This window comes from Neophocaena asiaeorientalis, unplaced genomic scaffold (genome assembly GCF_003031525.2).
Source record: "Neophocaena asiaeorientalis asiaeorientalis breed wild unplaced genomic scaffold, Neophocaena_asiaeorientalis_V1.1 scaffold714, whole genome shotgun sequence".
NCBI classification, from domain to species: Eukaryota; Metazoa; Chordata; class Mammalia; order Artiodactyla; family Phocoenidae; genus Neophocaena; species Neophocaena asiaeorientalis.
Window position 1 is genome coordinate 249416 of NW_020175660.1, and position 22869 is coordinate 272284.

At 48.4% G+C, this 22869-nt stretch overlaps 1 protein-coding gene across 1 annotated transcript in view; it reads right to left on the reverse strand.

The window, feature by feature from the left end:
* Nucleotides 1-22869, reverse strand: part of GRID1 (glutamate ionotropic receptor delta type subunit 1) — a 662424-nt gene that overhangs the window by 50543 nt on the left and 589012 nt on the right. The window contains exon 13 of the mRNA XM_024731429.1: nt 3415-3610. Within this exon, the coding sequence (XP_024587197.1) occupies nt 3415-3610 (196 nt within the window). The remainder of the gene's footprint in view (nt 1-3414; nt 3611-22869) is intronic.

Here is a 22869-nt window from a genome sequence, read left to right on the forward strand (position 1 = left end):
CTGGCTGGCCTGGAATTATTTATTTGAAAGTGCAGGTAGGTGCAAAGAATGAGATTAATCAACCCTTGGTTCAGGACACCTGTCCTTTTGTCTAGGAACAGCCCTCTTTTAAAATTAACTTATTAATTATTTATTTTAATGAGAAATGAAAAATTTTTTAAAAAAAAGGAAAGACTGTGTCTATAAAGCTAACACTGACCCTGACTTAGAGCCAATAATACGCTTCTCTCCTTCCTCTTGCTCTGTCTCTCCCATCTGTAGTAACCCTTACCCTGAGTCTTATATTTTATCATTACCTTGGATGTGTGTATGCCTGTGTTTAAAAGGGTGTTATGTTGAATGTTATTTTCTATTAGTTGACCTATATGAAATTGCCTTTAATGTTCTATTTTTTACTCAATATTATTCAGCTAAGATTCATCCATACTATTACATGAAGCTGTGGTTCATTCATTTCATTGCAGGTCTTATTTTTTTATTTTTATTTTTTTTGCGGTACGTGGGCCTCTCACTGTTGTGGCCTCTCCCGTTGCGGAGCACAGGCTCCGGACGTGCAGGCTCAGCGGCCATGGCTCACGGGCCCAGCCGCTCCGCGGCATGTGGGATCTTCCCGGACCGGGGCACGAACCCATGTCCCCTGCATCGGCAGGCGGACTCTCAACCACTGGGCCAGCAGGGAAGCCCTGCAGGTCTTATTTTTTAACTTGTTAATGCTCATCTGGATTGTTTCCAGGGTCCTGGCTCTATACGCAATGCTACCATGATCTTTCTTATCTCTGAGGTGCTGCAGAAGTTTGTTTTGGGTGGATGTATAGGAGTGGAATTGCTGAGTCATAGGGTATGCAAATGTTCCATTTTCTACTAGAATGACAAACTTGTTTCCAAAGTGACCGTACTGAGTACACTACCACCAGCAATTAACCCCTGTTACGCCCATCCTTTCTACCACCTCTCATTTGGGGCAAGTCTAATTGAGGTAGAGTGAGTGATATATCTTTACGGTCTTGATTTTCCCTTTCTGGAAACACTAATGACTTTGAACAACTCTTCATATGATTATTGGCCATATGTGGTACCTCTTCTGTGAAAGTCCTGTACAAGTCTTTAGCCCATTTTTCTATTAAATTGTTTGAGCTTTTCTTATTAATTTTTAAAGGTTCTTCATATAACATCCATATAGGATATTAATCCTGTATTGATTGTATGCATTGTAAATATCCACTCGTAGTGTGTGACTTGCCTTTTTATTTTCTTTCAAGTCCCTTGTAATGAACAGAAGTTAGATAAAGTCAAAAGCTGCTATCTTTTCTTTTATAAGTTCTTTTTGTAGCCTTGTTGCAATGAATCTTCATAAGCACCCAGTTTGGATGGGAGTATTGGCTCTCTGTGAGAGACAAGGAAATCAGAGAAGGGAAACTCCAGGGCCATTTGGCCCAAGCCTTATATTCATAAAAGGTCTTAAATCAACTTTGTGGTCATTATCTCCAAATGAGGTCACCTACAGCCACAAAGATCCACTGTCAGGGATGAAAGAAAACCCAGCAGCTCAAGATGAGAGCGCCGTATTTCTCTGTGCACGAGAACGTAAGAGGTTTTAATAAACCTTGTGAGCATGGGAATGGCACATTTATGTTGCATTCTATTGTTTCTGTCAAGATATCACTTGGTTAAATATAAACATTCCAAATCTACCATAACGTGCACTTTTAAATGTTTTAAGTGTCTAAAGGGAACCCGAAACAGGAAGTTGCCCAGGCCTCTCTCAACACTGAGAGGTTCCCGACAGGAAGAGCGGTGTACTCAATTTTATGTCATTGGTGAGCTGTGGGACTGGGATTCGCACCCAAACGTGCCAGGCCCCAGAGCCCAGACACTCTCTGCTGCTCAGCTTCGCTAAACGACAGGGAGAAACCACTCCAAGCGAACTGCCCCGTGAGCACATGTGCCCTGGGGGGCTCCCACACCGCACAAAGAACTGCCTTCAGGGGCCAGGGCCTATTGCTTCTGAAGCAGGACTCAGGCTCTGCCTCTCTCCTTGGACCCATTTGGGGCTCTCCTGAGAGGGGCTGGCAAACTGCTGAGGACTCTTCTCATCATGAAGAGCAAGGTGGTGGGCCCTAGTGGCCCCTAAGCTTTCTGCAGACTGCCCCCTTACACCCACTGCCCTCTGCAGTAAGGCTAAGGGATGGCCAAATGGCTGGGGATGTAGAACACAGGTATGTGTGTACATGAATATGTGTGTGCATTAGTGTGTGTGAGTAGTGGGAGCGTGTGCACGAGTGCCTTTGTGTGAGAGCCTGTAAGAAGGTTCCACAGAGGTAGAATTGATGGGTAGGGGAAGGTAGGACACACTGAGGCAGGCTGGACAGGTGTGTGCATGTATGTGTGTAAGTGTGTGTGAATGCATGTGTGTGAAGGTTCCACAGAGGTGGTGGGGTAGGTTGAATAGGGAACAGAAGGGAAGAGATGCTGAGTGAGACAGGCTGGACAGCTGGTCTACCCAGAGAGGCAGTAGTGCTGGCCACGGTGCACATCTTTCTTGCATCATTCACTAATGACCAAGAGATAGTAGCCTCTGCATGTGAGGGTCATTGGGAAGAATGTGCCACCACCAGCAACATCCTGATGACACCTGCCTTCATCCCACCATCTTCCTCCTCATGGACCTTCAAGGGTTCTGCAGCATGTGGCAGATAAATACCAAACCCCTCAGTCTGGAACCCCAGGCATCAAAATTAACGAGGAGTGTGACCCACCCTCTGATTCTCATCTGTATAACGGGATATTCATGATTAATTCGGGTCACTGTAGTAACTCACTGTAATAAAAGAGCGAAGTCTAACCCACTGCTGAAGAATGTAGTAACCTTTTCCTGCCCTTCCTCCTCCCATTCAGTCCCCATCCCGGGCTTGCTGTCCTTATCACCATCTCCCAAGCACACCTCTGCTCCACAGCTAGATCTTGCAGTGTGCCCACCCTCCCCTGAACCCTGTCTCCCTACGCCCTCTACCTCTCACCTGGTCCTCTGTGTCTGCTTTTGCCAAGTGTTCTCACCTGGGGTGGGGAGACCCCTCAGCGCCACCATCCTCTGAGCCCAGGAGGAGGGAGGTCCATGTCTTGGGCTTAACCTGTCTGCTCTTCCCTGACCCTTTGGAAACTTAGAAAAGCCATAAGGACCAGCCCCTTTGCTTCTCCAGCCAAAAATGGGTGTCTACCTAAAGAATGTGTGCCTCTTTACCTGATACCCACATGCTTATGCGAAGTGTCTATCTAGGCTGCTAACATGGATCACCTTGCAGGTGACAGGGATACTCAAAGGAGATGCCTCTGGGAAGGTATCTCCTACCCCAAGGATGACAGTCCCCATGGCCCCGTCACAGCACACACATGCCCAGGTAGCCAGCTCTCGCCTACCTTCCTGATGCCTTCTGAAGGGCTGGACACGCAGTTGTCAGCCCCTCCATTCTTGCTGATGGTCCGCCAGAGCTCAGCAAATGTGCTGTCTTGCTCTAGAGGATTGGTGCCCTTGGCTCGGAAGTACTCGTACACAGCAGAATCCCGGACGGTGCCGTAAGACATCTCCACTTGTTTGGACAGGTCCTGGAATGTCCTGAAATATAAAATGGCCATGAAACATGCGTACATGTTGCAACTTGCAGGGACACACATGGGCTACAAGGCCCTCCTGAGGTCGGAGCCTGGCTGTGGCCACTGTCCACATCCTTCACTGCCAACCCCCAGCTGTATGAGTCCCTCAGTCTGGAGCACCACTTGCCAGGGCCTCATTCTATCCCAGTTACGCTTCCTCAGTGTAGATTAATTCAATAATGTCACTGAACACCTAAAACCAGGTTCTGTGCTGAGCCTGAAGGACGAAAGAATGAGAAAGACATGCTTCCTGCCCTCAAGGAGCTTAGAGTCTAGCTGCAGAAACATACAGACAGACAGTCACAATATGAAAGAGTCAGGGCAACATGGGAGGCTGTACACTTAAGGTCTCCAACTCAAATTCCTGCAGAAGCACAGGAAAGAGAAACACGTTGGCAAGACTGACGATGGTGACTGGTCTCTGACACTCAGAGATGGCGTGGGGCAGACACACACTCAGAGGTTGTGTCAGTGAAGAGGCTTGTTCCCTCCAAAGCTTGCAGCTGTTCTGGAGTTCCACCCAATGATTGCCTTTTAAGAATCTCCGCCCAGTTTGTTTTTCAATAAAGAAAGAAATCTGGGTTTGTACATGAAATCTCTTGACTTTGAAGTGTTGACAATTATTCAAAAGGTGATGAAGATAAAACAAAGCACTTCTGAGAGCCTCAGTCTGTTGTACATGGAGGAGAAGCAAGTAGCTCAGGCCAGGTGCATGATGCAGGGAGGGGGTACATCAGGTAGGTCCACTAGCTGTCCAGGAGCAGATGTCTGAGCTGGGGGCAGAGGAACAGTGCCTTCCTTGGGACAGAAGGAAGAGTCACATCAGGAAGGACCAACTGGCATAAAGTTTTCACTTGTCCCGAGATGAGCAGTACCTGACTCTGTGTGCTGAGAGGACAGAACTGCAAAAAACAAAAAGCTCAATGGTGAGCCAGTCTCTCTCTCCAGGCTCCAACCTGATCCCTCTTTATTTATTTCTCTTCTGGGAATCTGTCTCTCCTCTTAATCAACCAGAATCATCATCCCCACCTCTCACTGAGTTACCATTCCCACAAAGAGATCCAGTCATTCCCACCTGATCTACACCACCCTCCATCTTCTGATCTCATCTTCCCCTGTTGCTCCTGCATCCACAGGACCCCAAAGCCAAGGCTGAAATGAGAAATCCCACACAGTCCCCATTTATGGCACCAAACCATGGAGCTCCCTCTTCCTGGAATCCCTTTATCTCACTCATCCACCTGATACACTTCCGCAAACACCCTGAAGTTCCAGCTGCCACCTTTCCCTGTGGGAAGACATCGCCATCCCCCACCTCCCTGACCATCTCTATACCCTGCATGGCTTCTATGGCGGTAAGATCTCACTGTGATTGCAGGAAGCAGCACAGCAGAATGGGTAAAGCAGGGGCTCTGGAGTCCAACTACCTGCCTTGCCTCTCAGCTCCACCAGCACTAACACTATGGGCCTGGGCAAATTAGCTGGCCTCTCTGTGCCTCAGTTCCCAAATGTTTAAAAGAATAGGGCTAGAAGCAGAGCCTGTAGCAGAGGCTGCTGTGAAGATGAAATGAGGTGATATGTGTTCAACTCTTAGAGCAGTGAATGATGTAAACTCAGTGCCCATTAACTAGTAGCAATACTTCTGTGCTATTATTATATGGCTGGGTCCTCAGCAGATGGAGCCAAAGTAGCCCAGTATTTCCATCCTCAGCACTAGATCCAGGGCAGTTGCCTGCCTACACAGCCTGCACACAGAGGAACCAGCAATGAATGCTTCCTCCTGTTTTGGAGACACACTCCATGGAATTCCTTCAGGCACTGCTACATGGCCCAGAAACGCTCAGGATTCGTTTCAATACATTACAGATGAAAGAAAACACAAAATAACAAATTTGATGAAGAAATCTTTCTAATTATTGTTCATTATTTATATCTAATTGAAGTAAGATGTTCCTTTGCTTAAAGGGCCCCAAGGGTTGTAACTCTGTCGTAATCTGCCTGTAATGAAAGGAAGAGGGATCTTTTTTTTTCCCGCATTTTTAATTTTTCTCATGGTAATACAAACAAACACAAGGCTTTGATGAATGGGAAACATCAGGATGAATTACACAGTTGAGTCTAAGTACTGAACTGCTCTAAATTACTGCAGTTTCGGTGAGTCTGGAATGAATGTGTAATTGCCAAGGAGTTCAGCACTACTGCTTCATCCCCATGTTTGAAATGTAGATTTCCTCTCTCCTCTTGGTATTTATTCACAACGGAGCTCCTGGCCAGAGGCTCAGGGAGCATCTCTGGAATGCAAGCAGGCAGCCCAAATGTTAATGGCTTCATGTCCATTTCTGTCCCCTTAGAGGTCATTGTTCCCACCCCAAAACACCACCACCATCTTTGCTGTGCCAGCCCCCTGGCCTCCATCACCTCCTGTAGCCGTGAGTCTGTGTAGAAGGATCTTTCCCAACTTAAACGCACATTGCCTCTTTCAAGGAAGGTCTCCAAGCTCATTAACACACAGGAAGTATTACCATCATATTTCAGAGTGACTAAACCTAAGGCTCTTTGGAATCTGGCGGGAGGGCCTGACTGCTCATGGACCAAAGCTGTCATCTCCCTGGGGCACTCATCCTCTTGTCAGAGTGCTCAGTTTTGGAAGGGACATGGAAGGAGGAATAAAGAACAGCCAGCCATCCAGGCTCCAAGCCATCAGTCAGCAGAAGATAGATGTTCACATCAGATAAGACGCCCATCCAAACAAGCAAGGGAGGCTTAGCCTGGAGAAGGCTGCGCTAGCAGCACCTAATTTAGCATGTTTCCCAAAATAGTCTCTTCAGCAACAACTGCTAGCAAGTGTCCAAGCACCCTCACCACAGAGATGGAGGAGATCTTCCTGTCACACGTGCTGTCTCTATAAACCAAAATCATGCATGATGCAACTGGCTGAAGTCATCCAACCAGGTGTCTCATCCACAGTCAGCTAGCTAGCTAGTTAGTTAGTTGGTACTAGGTAAGGCACAGAGGCACATAGGCAAGGAATGCATGGTGGGCCTCATCAAGGGGTTCACAGTGAAGGGTGATGAGTGGTCAGAGAGGTAAACCAACAGTAACTAAACAATGTGAGAGGGACTAAAGCAGAGTTCTGCATGAGGGGTCCTGGAAGCACACAGGAGAAGCACCTAGCCTGTTGGCCAGAGCTAAAGAAAGGATTTCTAGAAAAGGAAGCCTGCCTGGGTCTGGATTGACTGACTAAGTGTCCTGTGCAGGCATGCACACTTAGCAGCTGGCACCCAGCTCTGTGCTCGGCTGCCTATCTCCTTACTTCACCTTTTAGTAACGACGAGTGTTACAATCCTCCCATGGCAAAGCTTAGCCTCTCTTCCATGCTTTCCACTGAGCCAGTATCTTTTACTCAGTTGAACCCTATTGAAACTGGGTTTGGGACCAATAGGAGCTGCTTCTCTGCATCTCCTGGCCTGGATGGCTGATTTTTGGGATCTTCCCTAGCTGAAAGCATAGCTGACTCCTGTGAGCACATCAGACTGTCTCACGAAAGAACTCTGTAAGCATCCCTTGCCTCTGAGAGCAGTTTCCTCCAATTAAACAGGCACCTCCTGCAAGTCCCACAATGTCTCCTTCAGCTGTGGCCAAGGACAGTCTACCCAGGCCGGCACCACCTCCCTCCCTCCCGGTACGTTTCTCCGTAAGTCAATCTTACTATTTCCCAGGTACATTTTCATTAAAAAAGAGATAAATTTGTTTCCAGCATGAGAAAAATCAATAACACAGAATGTATAAATACATCTTTGCATGTTACAGAGATACTTACATTGGCAATGAAGATAAATACACTTGCAACAAGAGGAGCATCAATATACAGTACATGTAAAACAGATTTCAACAACTGTGGGGTTGCCATCATCACGGGTCTGATAAATCAAAATCCCAAAGCCCTGTTATTCTTGCTTAAGGAGAAAAGGAATGGGAATTCCCTGGTGGGCCAGTGGTTAGGACTCTGTGCTTCCACTGCAGGGAGCACGGCTTCCATCCCTGGTCAGGGAACTAAGATCACACATGTTACGATGCGGCCAAAAAGAGAAAAAGAGACAGTGAGAGAAAAGGAAATAGTGGAGTACCCCAAAAGTTACAGGCAGGTGGGGACGCTCATCCTTGTAACCTGAAGCTGTCGTAACTACAGCCCACAGATGCCTTTACTATCATTCTGGCAGCCTCACTTTTCTTTTCTTTTTTTTTTCCAATTAATTAATTTACTTTATTTATTTTTGGCTGAGTTGGGTCTTCCTTGCTGCGCATGGGCTTTCTCTAGCTGCGGCGAGCGGGGGCTACTCTGTGTTGCAGTGTGCAGGCTTCTCATTGCGGTGGCTTCTCCTGTTGCAGAGCACAGGCTCTAGGCACACCGGCTTCACTAGTTGTGGCTCGTGGGCTCAGTAGTTGTGGCGCACGGGCTTAGTTGCTTCTGTGGCACGTGGGATCTTCCCGGATCAGGGCTCAAACCCGTGTCCCCTGCACTGGCAGGTGGATTCCTAACCACTGCGCTACCAGGGAAGCCCCCTCACTTTTCTCTCTCGTGTCTGACTCGACAAGAATGGTGCTGTGCCAATCAGTTGGGATTGCCTGGTCAGGTTCCACAGCCTCCTTCTGGGACGTTTGGGTACCAGAGCTGCCCATTTCCCTGCCCTTCCTGAGCTTCTTCCCAGGGCTCCCCCTGTGCTTCCAGTCTCTCTAATCCTTCTCCCATGCAGTGGCTCCAACCCAGGGCTCCGCCACATTTCCCATTCTCTCCACCCCAGACCTAGGTTCTTCAAGGTGAACAGGACCTCAGGTGAAGGCTGAGACACTCCAAGATGCTTCTCAACCTTGGGCCCTGAAAGGCATCTCAGGGTCTTCATTCTTTCTTTCATCCAATGAAAAAAAATCCTATTTCCTGAGCATCTGCTTCTGTCAAGCACTGTTCTAGGTCTAAGGATATGAGCAACGCAAAGTTCCCACTCTTGGGGAGTTTGCATGATGGAGGTGGGAGAGAGAAACAAACATATGAGCAACAAACAAAAGAACCGATAATTACAAAATGCTGGGGTCAGCAAATTTTCTGGGAAGGGACAGGGAGCACGTACGTAGGTAGTAAGGGCCACATACCACTCTGTTGCATATTCCTTGATTTTGTGTTTTGGGGTTTCTTTTTTAGAACATTGTAAAATGTTTCAAAAAAAGAAAAACAATCTTAGCTTGCAGGCTGCAGGAAAACAGGCTGCTGGCCAGATGTGGCCTGTGGGGACGTAGTCAGCCGACTGCCGATATCATGTTTCCAGTGATGAAAAGTGCTACGAAGAGTAATAAAGCAAAGTAAGGGTTACAGAAAATGATGGAGGAAGTGATTATATGAAGTATGCAGGGGGGTGTTTTAGCTATTGGAGCTGACATCGAGGGCGTGGGTTTCTTCACCACTTTTTCGTGACCTGGTCTGGGAGGAGGTGAGAGTAGAGACTGCTGAGGGCAGGGCTCAGACCTGGAGACGCTTGCCTTCCAAGGAGCAGAGGCCGGCAGGCTCGAAGCTCATCAGCCTCTCTCCCCCAGAATGGCCCCCTTTACGTGGACCAGGGCCCCCCCTGGGAGGCTGGGGCAGGCGATGCTGGATATTACACGGGGCTCCTTTGTATCCACAGGCTGTCATCTGAGTGACTGTATCCCAGCTCAGGAAACTGTCAGGTTAACACCGTATGAGGACACTTAGTGACCCACCGGGATGAGGGTCACGTGGCAGGAAAATGCCTCTTTGTAGGACACAGGAGGCCAGGAAGCCCTTCTTCAGAAGTGTGCCCCACGTGCCAGTCACAGAGGGCCCGGTGGGTACCGGGTACCCAGCTGATGTGTGCTCACTCCCTCCCCCAATCTTCCCTCCACGTTCTTTTCCCTCCAAATCCCATTTCTTTTGATTACTATTGAAATTCAAAGATGCCCAAAGTACGCTAAGGAAAAAAAAAAAAAACCCTCAATGCATTTGTATGTAGTATATTTCCATTCTTATAAAGAGTAACCATTAATAAATGCATGTAAATATAGGGACAAAAACAGGAGGAATGTGCAATGAACAGTAGTGAGACTTCCACTTTGTATAAATGTATTTCTGTAAAATTTGCATTTTTTATTATGTTGTAAACACAAGTGTGATCTGAATGATTTAACAAATCCTTCTGCTGCCCAAGTGTCAGTTCTGGGCCCTGGGAATTTAGCTCTGCGCTCTTCTGTCACCTCCACGTCCACCCCTTCCACCAACCGCCCCTGCAGCCAAGATCTGCTTGGAAGAAAGAGGCCTCTCTCCCGCCCCATTACACTCGTGCCCCGCTGACTGTAGGGAGAGGGCTCCAAGGGGCTGTGATAGTCGCATCTTCCATCCACGGAGCAAAACAAACATGCCCGTATTAACCCCAAGGGGCTGAGCCATCCTGGGCATCCAGGGCCCGTCAGGACCAAGGTTCCCTCACCAAAGCAGGCTGGAGTTTCCCTTACTTGCACATTTTCTGCTTGGATTCAGCCCAGCTCAGGTGCCCTTGGCTGCCAAAGCAGATGGGGGTGGCTAGACATGAGTTTCTGAAAGAAGGGCATATGCATCACATGTTTGTGATTTGCTAAATGCAGTCTAGACCCTGAAAGTGAGGAAGGCTCAGTAATAGGTGCTGAAGGATCACCTCAGTCAGGCCACATAACTCTGGGCCAGGTACCGAGCCCAGGCCCTGGCACGTGGCAGAGGTCGAATATCCACATCTTTCACTGGGTCTAATCCGGGGACCTCCAATACCATTGGCAAAGGGTGCTCAGCCCATGGAGACTTCTGCACTCCGGTTTTACCTCCTCCAGCCTCTTCTCAGACTACCCTGCTCTCGGGTGTTAGCCTGGTGGATGTCTTGCTCTCTTAGGCCTCTGAGCCTTCACTCAGGCTCACTGTCTGTTCCCCACGCAGTTCCCTGCCTTCATGTGACTAAAACCCACCCTCCTTCCAGGAATCAGCTCAGCTGTCATCTCCAGTAGAAAGAGTGGATCTCCCCCCGGGCCCATGCCCCCTCTATGTGCTTCCCGCTTAGTCTATCCTACCTCCTGGACTTCATGTGGCTACTGACATGCCTGTTTCCCCCACCTTGACAGTGGGCTCCCTCAGGGCTGGATTCTGTGTACATCTCTGGATCCCTGTCACCCCTCATATGGTCTGACAGTGTGTGCTGAGTTCATGCTTTCTGGAAGAATCAAATCTAGTTTAAAAACAACTCTGTGTTTACAGCTGAATATGGCTGGAGAAAATCCAAATTGGAGACTAGCACAGTGACGGGCCGAACTTTAGAATCACGACCACTAACTCAAGGGACCCCTAACGCTGCCTGGCAATCTAAATTCTCCTGTTCAATTCACCCTCTCACTCTCTTAGATGACTCTCAGACAAGGGACCCTACTTCCAATTTCCTAAGAGAGTAGAAGCAATCAGTAGGGAAATTTGTCTCTCTATAAAGAACTTCCTTTTCAAAAACCATCAAATACCTGCTTTTCAAAACACTGGCTCTGTCTTTGCTCCTATTTATTTCTAACTGTTTGTCTCCTGGATCCCAGACTTTCTTGCTTTCTCAAGTACATTGCCCTTCCAGGTGTCATCTTTATCTCCCACATCATGAAATTGCTTCTCTCTATAGGTCATTTCCATCAGCGTACAAACACATACATCTTCTATCTTTTACAAAAAAATCCTGCTTTGAGTTCCCATCCTCCTCCAACCACTCTCCAGTTCTTCCAGGGAGCTGTCTATGGTCACTGCCTCCATTACTCTCTTCCCATTTCTCATGAACCTAGCTGAAGCTTTCATCCCACCACTCAACTGAAGCTGCTCTGTCAAGGTCATTAATGATCTCTCAAACACAGTGGCCCATTCCCAGTCTTCACTTTACTCCCACCCACCAGCATTTACTTGACAAACTGATCAATCTGTCCCTCCCTCACTTGGCTGCTGGGACAGCACCCTTTCTTAGCTCTCCCACCTTGCAGGCGCCTCCCTATCCATCTCCTTTCTAGTTCTTGTTCTCTTTTCAGACTCTGAACCTTGGGGTGTCCTGGGTTCAATCCACAGATTCCTTCTCTTCTCTGGTGACCCCCCTTCACCACGATCTGGTCAGGTCAGTTGGCTGTAGATACATCTATACACTGATGACTCCAACGGACCACCCCAGCCCTGATCCACCCCGCTGACTTTGGGCAGCTGCCCCCTGACATCTCCATTTGGATGGCTATTAGGTCCCTACACCAATCATGTTCAAATCCAACTTCTTGAATCGCAAATCCGCAAACCTACCACCAAAACTGCTCTGTTTTTAGTTCATCCATCTCAGTCAAATGTTGCTCTATTTTTGACATACTGTAGCCAAAAGCCACGGGGTCACTACTGATTCCTCTATCTTGCATATTTTACATACAATCTCAGCATGTTTGATATCTTCTGCCATCAAGATAGATGCAGAATCACATTGCTTCACATCACGTTCATGATGAACCACTCTTACCTGGATATTGAGATCATCTCCCCAGTGGTTTTCTTGCTTCCACCTTTAACTCTATAGTCTGTTACTCGGGGGATAAGTAGGGTATCCTTTCAAAATCTAAGTCAGATCATGTGACCTCATTGCTAGAAACCCTCCAATTGCTTCTCACCTCTCCAAGAAACACCCCCAATCCTCACATGGCCTGAAAGGTCACACACAATCTGGACCCAATACCTCTCCTCTCACCACACTGGCTGCTCTGCCTTCCTGCCTTAGGGGTTCTGCAGCTGTTTTTCTCCATGTGATATATACTCTTCCCTCACATCTCTAATTGGCTCATTCCCTCAGTGCTTTGGGAACATCAAATGTCACCTTCTCCATGAGATCTTTGTTGACAACCCTCTATAAAATACCACCCTCTTTAAATTATATGATAAAAACAAAGAAATATATAACAGGCTGTTTCATGGCAGTTCTCCCCCTAGAATGGGACCTGTCTGGTTTATTGCAATGTCATCAGTGTCTACACCTGCATGACCAATCATCCCAGTTTGCACAGGAGAGGTTTCCTGGGTTACAGGACTCTCAGTGCTAAAACCGGGGAAGTTCCAGCCAAATTGTGGTAATATCTCCCGCTACCTACAACAGTGCCTGGCACATAGTAGATGCTCTAATAAACAAGGGTTATTACGTGCATGAATAATATATTAACGAATTAGCCTTTTTCTCACTTTCCCATTATCTAGGTTGGATATTCTGTTGGAAAGGTCTTGGGTTGACCAGTGTCCTTTCAGGACAAGCGTGGGCCCGTCATCTGCAGAGAAGCAAGCATACTGATGGCTTGGGGAGTTTGAATGGGAGAGCTGTAGCCTTGGGCCAGGAGGTGCAGCACAGAGCTACACGGTCAGAGCCAGGCCAGGAACAAATCACCAAGAAGCCCAGGGATCAGGCTGGGTTCTCCACGGGCTTCCTTCTCAGGGTCTGGAAGCTTCAGGATCAAGCTTCCTTATGGATCTGACGGAAATCAGCACTGGCTGAGAGTCTCCTCCTGGGTCTGAATCCCCAGCAGCTGCTGTCTGCCTCCCTAGCTCCCATGCCCCTCCTACTCGGTGGGAGCCCCACACAAACAGCTCCACCAGGCGGCAATACCACCATGCCAAGAACACGACTGGCTCCCAGCTCTCCGCACCCACAAATATTTGCTGCCACAAATCCATACAAAAGCAGGATGCACCATTAACCTTTAATATATCAGTGTTAGGGCTCTTAATCCATTATGAGGCTGTCATAAATGTGACTGAAATGCAAATCATAGCGGCAGCCCTCCGGGAGGGTGTGAAGGTGCCTTCACTGTCTCCTGGCACAGCCTGCATCCTCCGTGCTCTGGAGAAACAGCCTGAGTCTCCCCTCTCCCTGCTGGCTTTTGTTTTCACTCTCTTCCCCTCCCTCTGCTCCTTCTTTCCAGATGTCTGACTGAGTCCCTCTATTATGTCGGCTTCCCCAGCATGCAGTCACTTGATATGCTAGAAGAAAGCTATAATAATGCTAACTTCCAGACACTGTGCTAAGACTTCATTGGTATTGCTTCATTTAACCTTGGCCATCATTTCATGAAGTTATTATTATCCCTCCCTTTTAGAGATGAAGAAATCAAGGCTCAAGGAGATTAAGCAACTATGGAAGGCCACAGAAGCAGCAAGTAGAAGAGCCATCTCCCCACTCAGGACTGGCTTGATCCAAAAACCCACACATTCGATCACCATCCTACAGTGATGTTAGGCAGCCCATAGCTAAGTGTGGAGGATTAACAAGTAAGCAGACGATCAAAAATATCGTGCAGAATATATTGCTAGAAATAAGCTCAGAGTCATTAGAACACGATGTTGAACCTATCCCAGCTTGGCAGATGAGAGACTGAGGGTGGGGAAAAGGAGACAGGGTTAGCAGGAAAGGCAGGGCTTAAGTTGAGAATTAAGGAGAAAGCGGAAATTGACATTGGAGGGGGAATAAAAGATGTTCTGTGCAAAGGTGATAGTATTTTCAAACCATGGATGTCTTGAGAGCAAAACCTCCTGAGAACTACTCATGGTTTACTACAAGGGAGCAGAAATGGTAAGTAACCAAGAAGCACTAAGGATAGGATTGAGGAAATAATTATTCATAAAATACTTATAGGCTAGTATAATGGGATGGAAAAGCAAAAATGATGGTGTACCCTGGACAATTACAGGGTCCAAGCATGTGGGAGATGAGCAGGTGGGCACGTCCTGTACAATGGGCAGTAGGGAAGGTACTGCAGAAAGCTATCGCACGTGTTTTAGAAGGCAGGGCTGAGGAGTCACAGTGAGCCCACATGCTTGCACGTGAGTGTGCATGCACGTCTGTGCACATGTGTTCAGGGCCTGGGTGTGTGCATGTATGTGTGTGCATGGAAGGACTCCAGGGCAGAAAGAAGAGAGGAAAGAGGGAGAGGGGTATGGCTGGAGGGCTGGGACACTCAGATTAAGGGATGTCATTTGCTCTGACAAATGTTAAAATAAACGAGCAGCTATGGGTTCTTCGCTAGCAGAATGGCCTCATAGGAGGCAGATTTGTATGACGGGCAAACCAACCAAAGCATCTAGTGCAGGAATCATAGCACATGACACATCTTGCCAACTTGAGTGTGTTTATGGGCCTGGGCAGTTAGCACTCCTTGCACAAGAAATCGGAGACTCAGGCCCTTGCCATGTGGGGAAGCTGGAGAGAAAATACTAGCGCATGTGAGTCTGTTATTGAACAATACAAACCCAGCTGTAATTGAACGTGAAGCCACAGGATGCTAGCCATTCTGAATCAGTCTGCAGAATAATCACTTAACAAGGATATGGACGCCGATGGAGAGGTTAGGGAAGGGAGTTGGGAGGACAGAGGTATGTTCTGATACTGATGAGACTTGCTTGGTTCAGGGATGGAGGGGGCCCTACTTTGTGCCAGGTGCTACATGAGGGTCAGCTCATTTCATCTACGGAAACACACTTCGTGACAAGTTATTCGACCCCTTCCTAGATGAGGAAATGATGACGTTTTTAGGGCTAGTCCCACGCCAGGGCCAAGTTGAGCTTGCTGGTCTGTCTGATCCCGAGCTTTCCCAGGCCTGTATCTTTGAGATGACTGAGACGCCTTCCCAAACCAGCTCCAACTTCGGGTGATGTCCCTGCTGTGGGCCATTCAGTTACAGCTGGTTTTCTCTTGGACAAAAGGCTCTTCTAGCACCATTAGCAATGCCAGGTGCCAGCCACACCACCCCAGAAAGTCCCACCAGCCAAACGGCCTTGATCTGACACTCTCTCTGGCTAGTGACAGAGGCTGTCTGCTTCAGTCCCCAGGCAGGCACCGTCGGAAGCTGCCTGTGTCCGAGCAGAGGAACACTGCCTACAGCTGCAGCACTGGGATGCTGGCAGAACTACACATGGTCCTGCTTTTTGTTCTCTAAGCTAATTATTCATCCCATTAACTTCTTAGGGTTTGGGCAAAACACTCAGGACAACTCTGCAGTGTCCAACAGGAGACTGTCTGATGGGAGCAAAACACCTAGCTGTGGAACACTAGATAAAGCACCCCAGAGAAATTTCTGGAAAAGTTTCTGCAGCCTGGTGGACAAAGAGAAGGATTCCGGCACTTAGTGGGGGCATCCAAATATATGCAAGCCTTCCTTGTGCCATCTCCTCTTTTATTACTGGATCCTTGTAATAGCTCTGGATGGAAGTTATTACAGTCCTCATTCTCAGGATCCTGTGAGGCGAGCTAACTTCTGCAAGAATTAGAGACTTACGCCAACTTACCCAAGACCATGTAGCATCAGCACTAGAGCTGAGCATGTACACCTGTCTGTTCCGGCTGCAAAGCCTGGCTCTACACCTTGACGTGGTACCTCCTGAGAAACAGGAGCAAGTTAGGGAAGCAACATGGGCTAGTTTGGTGACTCTGGGAGGTCTGGGACCTGGGTTCTGGGCTCTGCCTAGAGAACACGGCACCTCCCTGCTCTGAGGGGCACCCGTCCTGGGGTGACAGTGCAGGGCAGGGGTCCAGGGCTTCAGTGCTGGAGTCAGACTGGTTGTGAGTATCACACTACACTGCTAGCTCTATGGCCTTGGATAAGATGCTCAACCTCTCTGTGCCTCGGTTTCCTCATCTATACAACAGGGCTACTCACAAGATTGAGTGAATTCAGGAAAAGCCCTGAGAATAGTGCTGGATCCTGGGACACACTTGATCAATGGTTGCCTCAGTTTCCCTAACTATTCAATGAGAAAACTAGGCTGTGTCATGGTTATAAGCTGCCAGTCCTCAGGACAGGTCCAGGAGTGGCTGGATTGGTCCAGCGTAGTGTTTGTGTTAAATTCGAATGGTTTTAACGTGGGCATGTGATTTCTGGGTCATCACAAGCTCCAGTGCTCTTAGACTCTCATAGACACTCTCTACCCAGTCCTGTAAACATTCGTGACTGAAACCCCTGGACAAGATGCTCTCTTAGATCTCCCCTCACCGTGATATCTCATGAGTCTATGGCCTGGGCTGGAACTCAAAACCTCATCTTATTTAGGATTCCCTCTTCTGACAAAGCAGCAGCACCACATGGACTCTTTTCTCTGAAAACTGGAATCTCATTTTTCAGTGTCTGTTAGGGTTCAGAGCTACCGAGGGGAGGACCCCACAAAGAACAGGCTTCTAGCAATTAAAATCCCGTTTGTCCAGATGCCAGGAGACTTGCCCCTATGGGAAGCTGGCAGCCGCCTCCCCAGAAGCAGAGGTCTCGAGAGCTTGTCATCAAGTCACACCAAGGCTGTGGCCACAACCCACCTAATGGGGCAAAGCAAATTAACCACCTTCAAAGGTATCTGCTCAGGTCTCTGTGGGCTTCCCTGACCCTTAGCAGCATAATATGGTCCCCACGGTGCCTAGGGATGAAAGAAAAATGCACAAAAACCAGCCACAAACCCAAAGCGAAGCCAACCCCTTCCTCGATGTAGCAGGGAGGGTTGATGGTAAATTTTAGGAAGATGCTGGCTGTCATCTTCAAGAGAAATGAGCATTCCATGGGAACCTTCAAAGGACTATGTTGTTCAAAGATGGGGTGCCCTGTGTCTGCCACCCATCCAGACTGCTGCGTCTGCCAAAATCAAGGCTCTGCCTCAAATGTCCCCCTCCTGCCATGTTCACAGGCCATCCACATTCACAGCCACCTCCCGTGTCTCCTGGGATTCAGAACCTGGAGCACCAGGGCCAGGCTGTCCCTGGATCTTTATAACCAGATCACAAGGGTCACTAAGTAGACAGTGCGCTTCCATTTGATTGAGTGGATGAAGGATGTATAAGCACACATCTCTGCTGCCTCAGCCACGTTTTTCTCTCCTTTTCTTCTCTTCTGGAGGCTCTGCAACAGTCACTTGACCTTGATGTGCAGTAGAACAGGAACACAGAAGTCAGGTCTCAGTAAGGAGCTCCTAGCTGGGAGTCAAAGATCACAGCCTGAGAGCTCACACGTAAGAGCCTTCAGCAAGAAGAAGCATACTGTGTAAAGAACACCTACTATGTGTCAGGCACCTGTCAAAACCCTCATGAAACCCAAGAGAGCTAATATGAACATCTCAATTTTCCTGTGAGGAAGCCAAGGCATATGAATAGGTGACTTATGTGGTCCTGCAGCCCGTAGGGGTGTGAGCAAAGACTCCCTAGCGGTGTCTGACTCCAAAATGCTCTTCTCTTGGAATTAGAGGATGACTTTGAGGCTACACTTCGACTCACAGTCTACGTTTTCAGTTTTTTAATCTTTTGTAATGTCTGAAGGTATTCATGTTTTATCATCCTGCACGGGCTGAGGAAGCATTTCGAAGTCCCAGCCAACCTCAGCTGTGCTTGGGGACCCAAGGGATGAGTTCTGTCTCTTTACTGAGAGCCGAGCTTGAAGCTGTAGCCATGGGTACCTTGGAGATGGTGGTGGCAGAGATAATAGAACCTGAGGTTTCATTTCCCCAAAGGAAATGAAACTCAGGAGGGCACAACAGGTCCCCTCTCAACTTGGAGACTTCCCTCTCAGCTTTTCAGCATGAATGTCTTATTAAGTGCTGTATGCCAGTGAAGAGCATTGGCTTTGGTTCAAATAAGCTTACATTTGAACCCAGGCCCTGCTACATACCAGTTGTGTGAACTGGTTTTCTGCCTCCGTTTCCTCATCTGCAATAATAGTTCAACATGGTAACAAACAAATGATAAACTTTATGTAAAGCACTTAGCCAACTTCTAGCACATTACTGTATAACTCGCTCTTTCTCCAGTAAATGATATGCATCGATGCTGTCATTCCAATTATTATTAGTGTTGCTGCTGAAGTATATTCCCGTGCAGAGTCAGGGAAATAGGTATGACTGATATTTCAGTAAACTCCTCTATTATACACTCCAGTTTCCTTTCCATACAAGAAAACTCCAGCAGCCCCAGGGTCATACCTGGGCAGTGACCAACCCAAGACATGCACTCAAAGCCCTGGGGCTCAGGATGAAGGATGTCAACACACAGATCCAAAGGTCTCTAAAGAGCCATCTAGTCCACACTCCTACCTTCCCCTGCTTCTTCCGATGGTTGTAAAGGGTTAACATGGTAATGAAAGCATGAGATCCTAGTTCTTATGGTATTAATTAAAGTGAAAACTACAGATGAAAAGTGAAAACTAATAACAACTTCATCCCAGCAGGTTCCAGGCACTTTACCTAAATCAAACATATCATAAAGTTGGCATGAGAATCACAGAGCTTGGCCCTGGCACATCTAGCCAGGGACACATGACCTCACCTGGAGTGAAAGTAACAAACCGTCTCTATTACTTACGCAGATGTGGCCTTAAATGGCTTGACAGTCTGATTCTACCCTACCACCTCCTGGAGCCAAAAATAAAGGAGTATTGATTGCAAAGATTAATAACGGAGTTCAGGAAGGAAAATGATGCAAGACACCTTTTTCTCTCCCTTCGTGATATAAACGCCTGCCACCCCTGCAACCTAATTTTGTCATCCAGCACACGGGAGTGTATTAATTAAAGTGACACCAAGGACAGGAAAATCTGAGCTCTGGGGGTGTGACTGGAAATACATAAATATGCATCTCCAGGCTGTCTCAGGAAGAGAGGCGCGTAGCCAGGCAAGATCAGCATAATTCCACCGAGGGGTGGGGGGAGAGGAGTGCACACAGCTCACCCCTGGAGGTCACGGCGCTGGTTCTCCCAAATGGCTCCCGAAACCAGACAAAGAAACTAGACCAAGAGTGACTATCTGATATCCCACCTCTTTTGTAGAAAACGAGGCCATCACTTTTGTAAACATCCCTTGATATGGCCTGGGGAGTAGCTCATATTTAATGGATAGTTATTATGTGCTCGACTTTCACAATATACTGACACAGAGTGGTGTCATTTTGGATGAGGAAACTGAGGCCCAGTATGGCTAGTCAACGGCTCAGCGGAATTCAAGACCATGTTGATTAAAATCACCGCCCTGCACTGTTCTGATCAAACAGGAGGCATCAGAGGCCAGGGTACAATGAGAAGGCTTTGTCCAGGGGACCAGTCCTGGGAGAGTCCTTCTGATGGGACATCCCTCCAGGGTCAGAGCTTCCCTCCGCAAGACCATGGCCTGCTGTTTCCGCTCCCGACAGCAGAGGCTACACTGGGACTTGGACTTCCCAGCCGGGGAAGCTCTTCTCCCCAGGGAGGGGCAGGTACTAGCAACTCTCCATGGACAAGTATGAGATTTAGTTGGGATTAACTTGTAAGGCATGAGGAGATGGTGGTTGATTTTAGAGACTCCACGTTTGCGTTGCATTATTTAGGTCAATTTCACTGTAGTCAGTAAATCAGTTTCAATCGTCGCCTGTGCTGTATGCCCTGATTTCAGATATTATAGGAGATGTGACCTCACCTCATCCTGAGCTCCCTCACTATAATTACCTGTTGGGCATCTCCACCTGGACATCTGTGAGCATCTAAAACTTATCTGGTCCCAACTGCCCCTCCCCTGTACACCTCACATCAGGTCAGGCATCACCAGCCACCCAGGCCCTGGAGCCAGGACCTGGGCTGTCCTGCTTCCTCACTTCAGCCTTCCTCCCATCTGTCATATCCCAACAGGCATGTTCAAGTTGACCTCCTCAATCTTTCTCAGATTTCCCTCCTCCTCCAACAGCAGTGCTGCCCTAGGTCAGGAAAATACAGAGAATGTTCACTGGGCTGTAAGGAGGTGAGAACTAAGCAGAAGCAGAGAGGAGCAGATAGCATGAGCTTAGTCTCACTAAGAGCAGGAAAGTAGGATAGATTTCACCCCTGGCATCCTTCTGTGATCCCCATGTTACAGGGGCAGGCATCCTGACATGCCACACTTCTTTAACCAAAGTCTTGTATTCTATATCTCCTATTATCTTGCTCGTCCCCCTAATAAGCTGCTATTTTAAAAGAGAAGAAGAAGAAAGGCAAAGAAGAGAAGATTATTGAGTGCTTACTATGTACAGAGCACTGTTCTGAGTATTTGCAGAACAACCCTTTCAGGCAGGGCCTATTATTGTTCTCAGTTTACAGAAGGGGAGTCCGGGGCCCAGAAGGTTAACTAAGTTGCCCAAAGTCATGCCTCCATTAAATATCGGGTCCCCGCTGTGAGTTCAGGCAATATGGCTCCCTAGCCGGCATTCCTTCCGTGCTTTAAGCTCCATGAGAACATTCCACAGGTCTGCCTTCTTCCCCAGTAGGTCCCAGAACTGAGCACAGTGCCTGGAACACAGTAGGTAATCAATAAAGATCCGGTGAGTGGATGAGTCCAGACTGTCCTGCTGCAGTGCGTGTCATCACTGTGAGCCCTGAGCACAGCTCCTGCTCCTGGGTCCCTCTGCTCCCCTCGGCTCCTGGCTCCATTGTCTGACTTGGCTTCCCTCCCCTACAAGAAATGGCACCTCCTCCTTCCCCGCCTCTCCATCCATTCAGGCTGAGCCAGTTCTCTCACCCAGCATCCCCACAGTCCCCCGAGCAACAGGCAAAGGCGAGCTCCCCAACGATCACACACATCTCACCAGCTGAGTTCTCCCCGTGTTCAGAGGAAAAGCCCGTGCCAAGATACTGTACGTGTTGACCACTCTTATTATGATATAAAGCACATTAGCCACGTGAGGGCATCAGGCACACGTGCACATCCCACAGCTTGTCAGACGCAGGAGTCAGGAATGTTCTGACGCAGAGGTGCCAGGAGGGATCCTAAGGAGGGAAATGCACCAACAGCCCTGCCCTTCTCAGCCAAAAGCAGAGAGGGGAGTAGAAGAAGGCAGGCAATGCACAAAGAGATCAGATTCCCTTCCCTTCCGCTCTGATGTGCGTGTGTGTGCGCGCGCGCACGTGTGTGTGTGTGTGTGTGTACCTGTGTGGCCACCTCTGAGTGGGGGTGTGTAAGCTGATGTGTGTCCTCCCAACGCGGAGCTCTGCAGTGGAGGGAAGAAAACGTGACTTTTCTTGACCCTAATCTGAAGCCTGCTTTGCTTAGTGGGCTGGGTCAAGAGAAGCCACTTCTGAGATGTTCTGCTTCTGTGTCAGACCAGGGTAGCAGCTAAGTTGCTGACAGCAAGCTGCTTGCAAACTGTTGGAATGAGAAGGAACTTTAGAAATCTTGTAAAATCCCTGCATTTTATAGAAAAAGAAAGTGAGGCCCAGCAAGGACACTTTTCCAAGGACACACAGCTGTTGAGTTTGCCAGGACTCCCAGAACCCTATGCGGTAGACTTTGCACAGTGCCCGGCGGCTGCTGTAAAACCTGCCACTGCTTTAAGTAGACCTTATCCCACGTTTCAGCAGCAGAGTAAGACAAGGCTCCTAAGAAAGGCCACCAATACTCACACTCAATGTGGCACATCCAGGTCGCATTGGTCAATGCCTTCTCAACTGCTCAGGACTCTTCCTGTGAGTCCAGAAGCCAAGTCATGACAATGCGAGTGTGCTCTAAGGGGTCCAGAGCTCGGGAGGCCAGAGGGAAGAGGACACACGGGAAACCACAAAGGCTTTGCACTGATGAAGTCGGGGGTTTGGAAAGCATCATCCAAGTTAGGAATCCCCTTGATTCCCCCAGAGGATGACACAGGGCTAATCACAGGATTCCCCACTCCAGGCCTGAGCAAGCATGAGGCCCTAACCAAGTTCGACTCCATGTCCCTCGCCAAGGGGTATTTCATGGCCATAACCTGAAGCCAGGACATGGTCTTCTCCTATGGCTCTGGGGGGAGGGTGGGGTGAGTAGAAGTGGAGGATGGTGGGAAGTCTATTGATTGAGGACCACTATGTGCCAGGCATTGTGCAGAGCCCTTTGCTGATGGCATCTCTTTCCACAGTCACAGAACTTTTAGGAAGTCAGTACTATCTCACAGAGGAGGGAACTGGGGTTCTGAGAAGACTCCCAGTGCTTCTCTAGGGGACGTGTGGAAAGACATGAAAGGCAAACGATTTCCAATGTGGACAAGTCAGCTGCAGAATATAAAAAACAAAACACATCCACATACAACCGTGCTCACACTTTCCTGAGCCTCTAGCTTCACTCTCCCTCCACTCCTCTACCCCTCTGGTATGGCTCCCAACCCATTTTCCATCCTAGGCTTCTTCCTGCATCTCCAGTTTGACCACCCAGCCTTACCC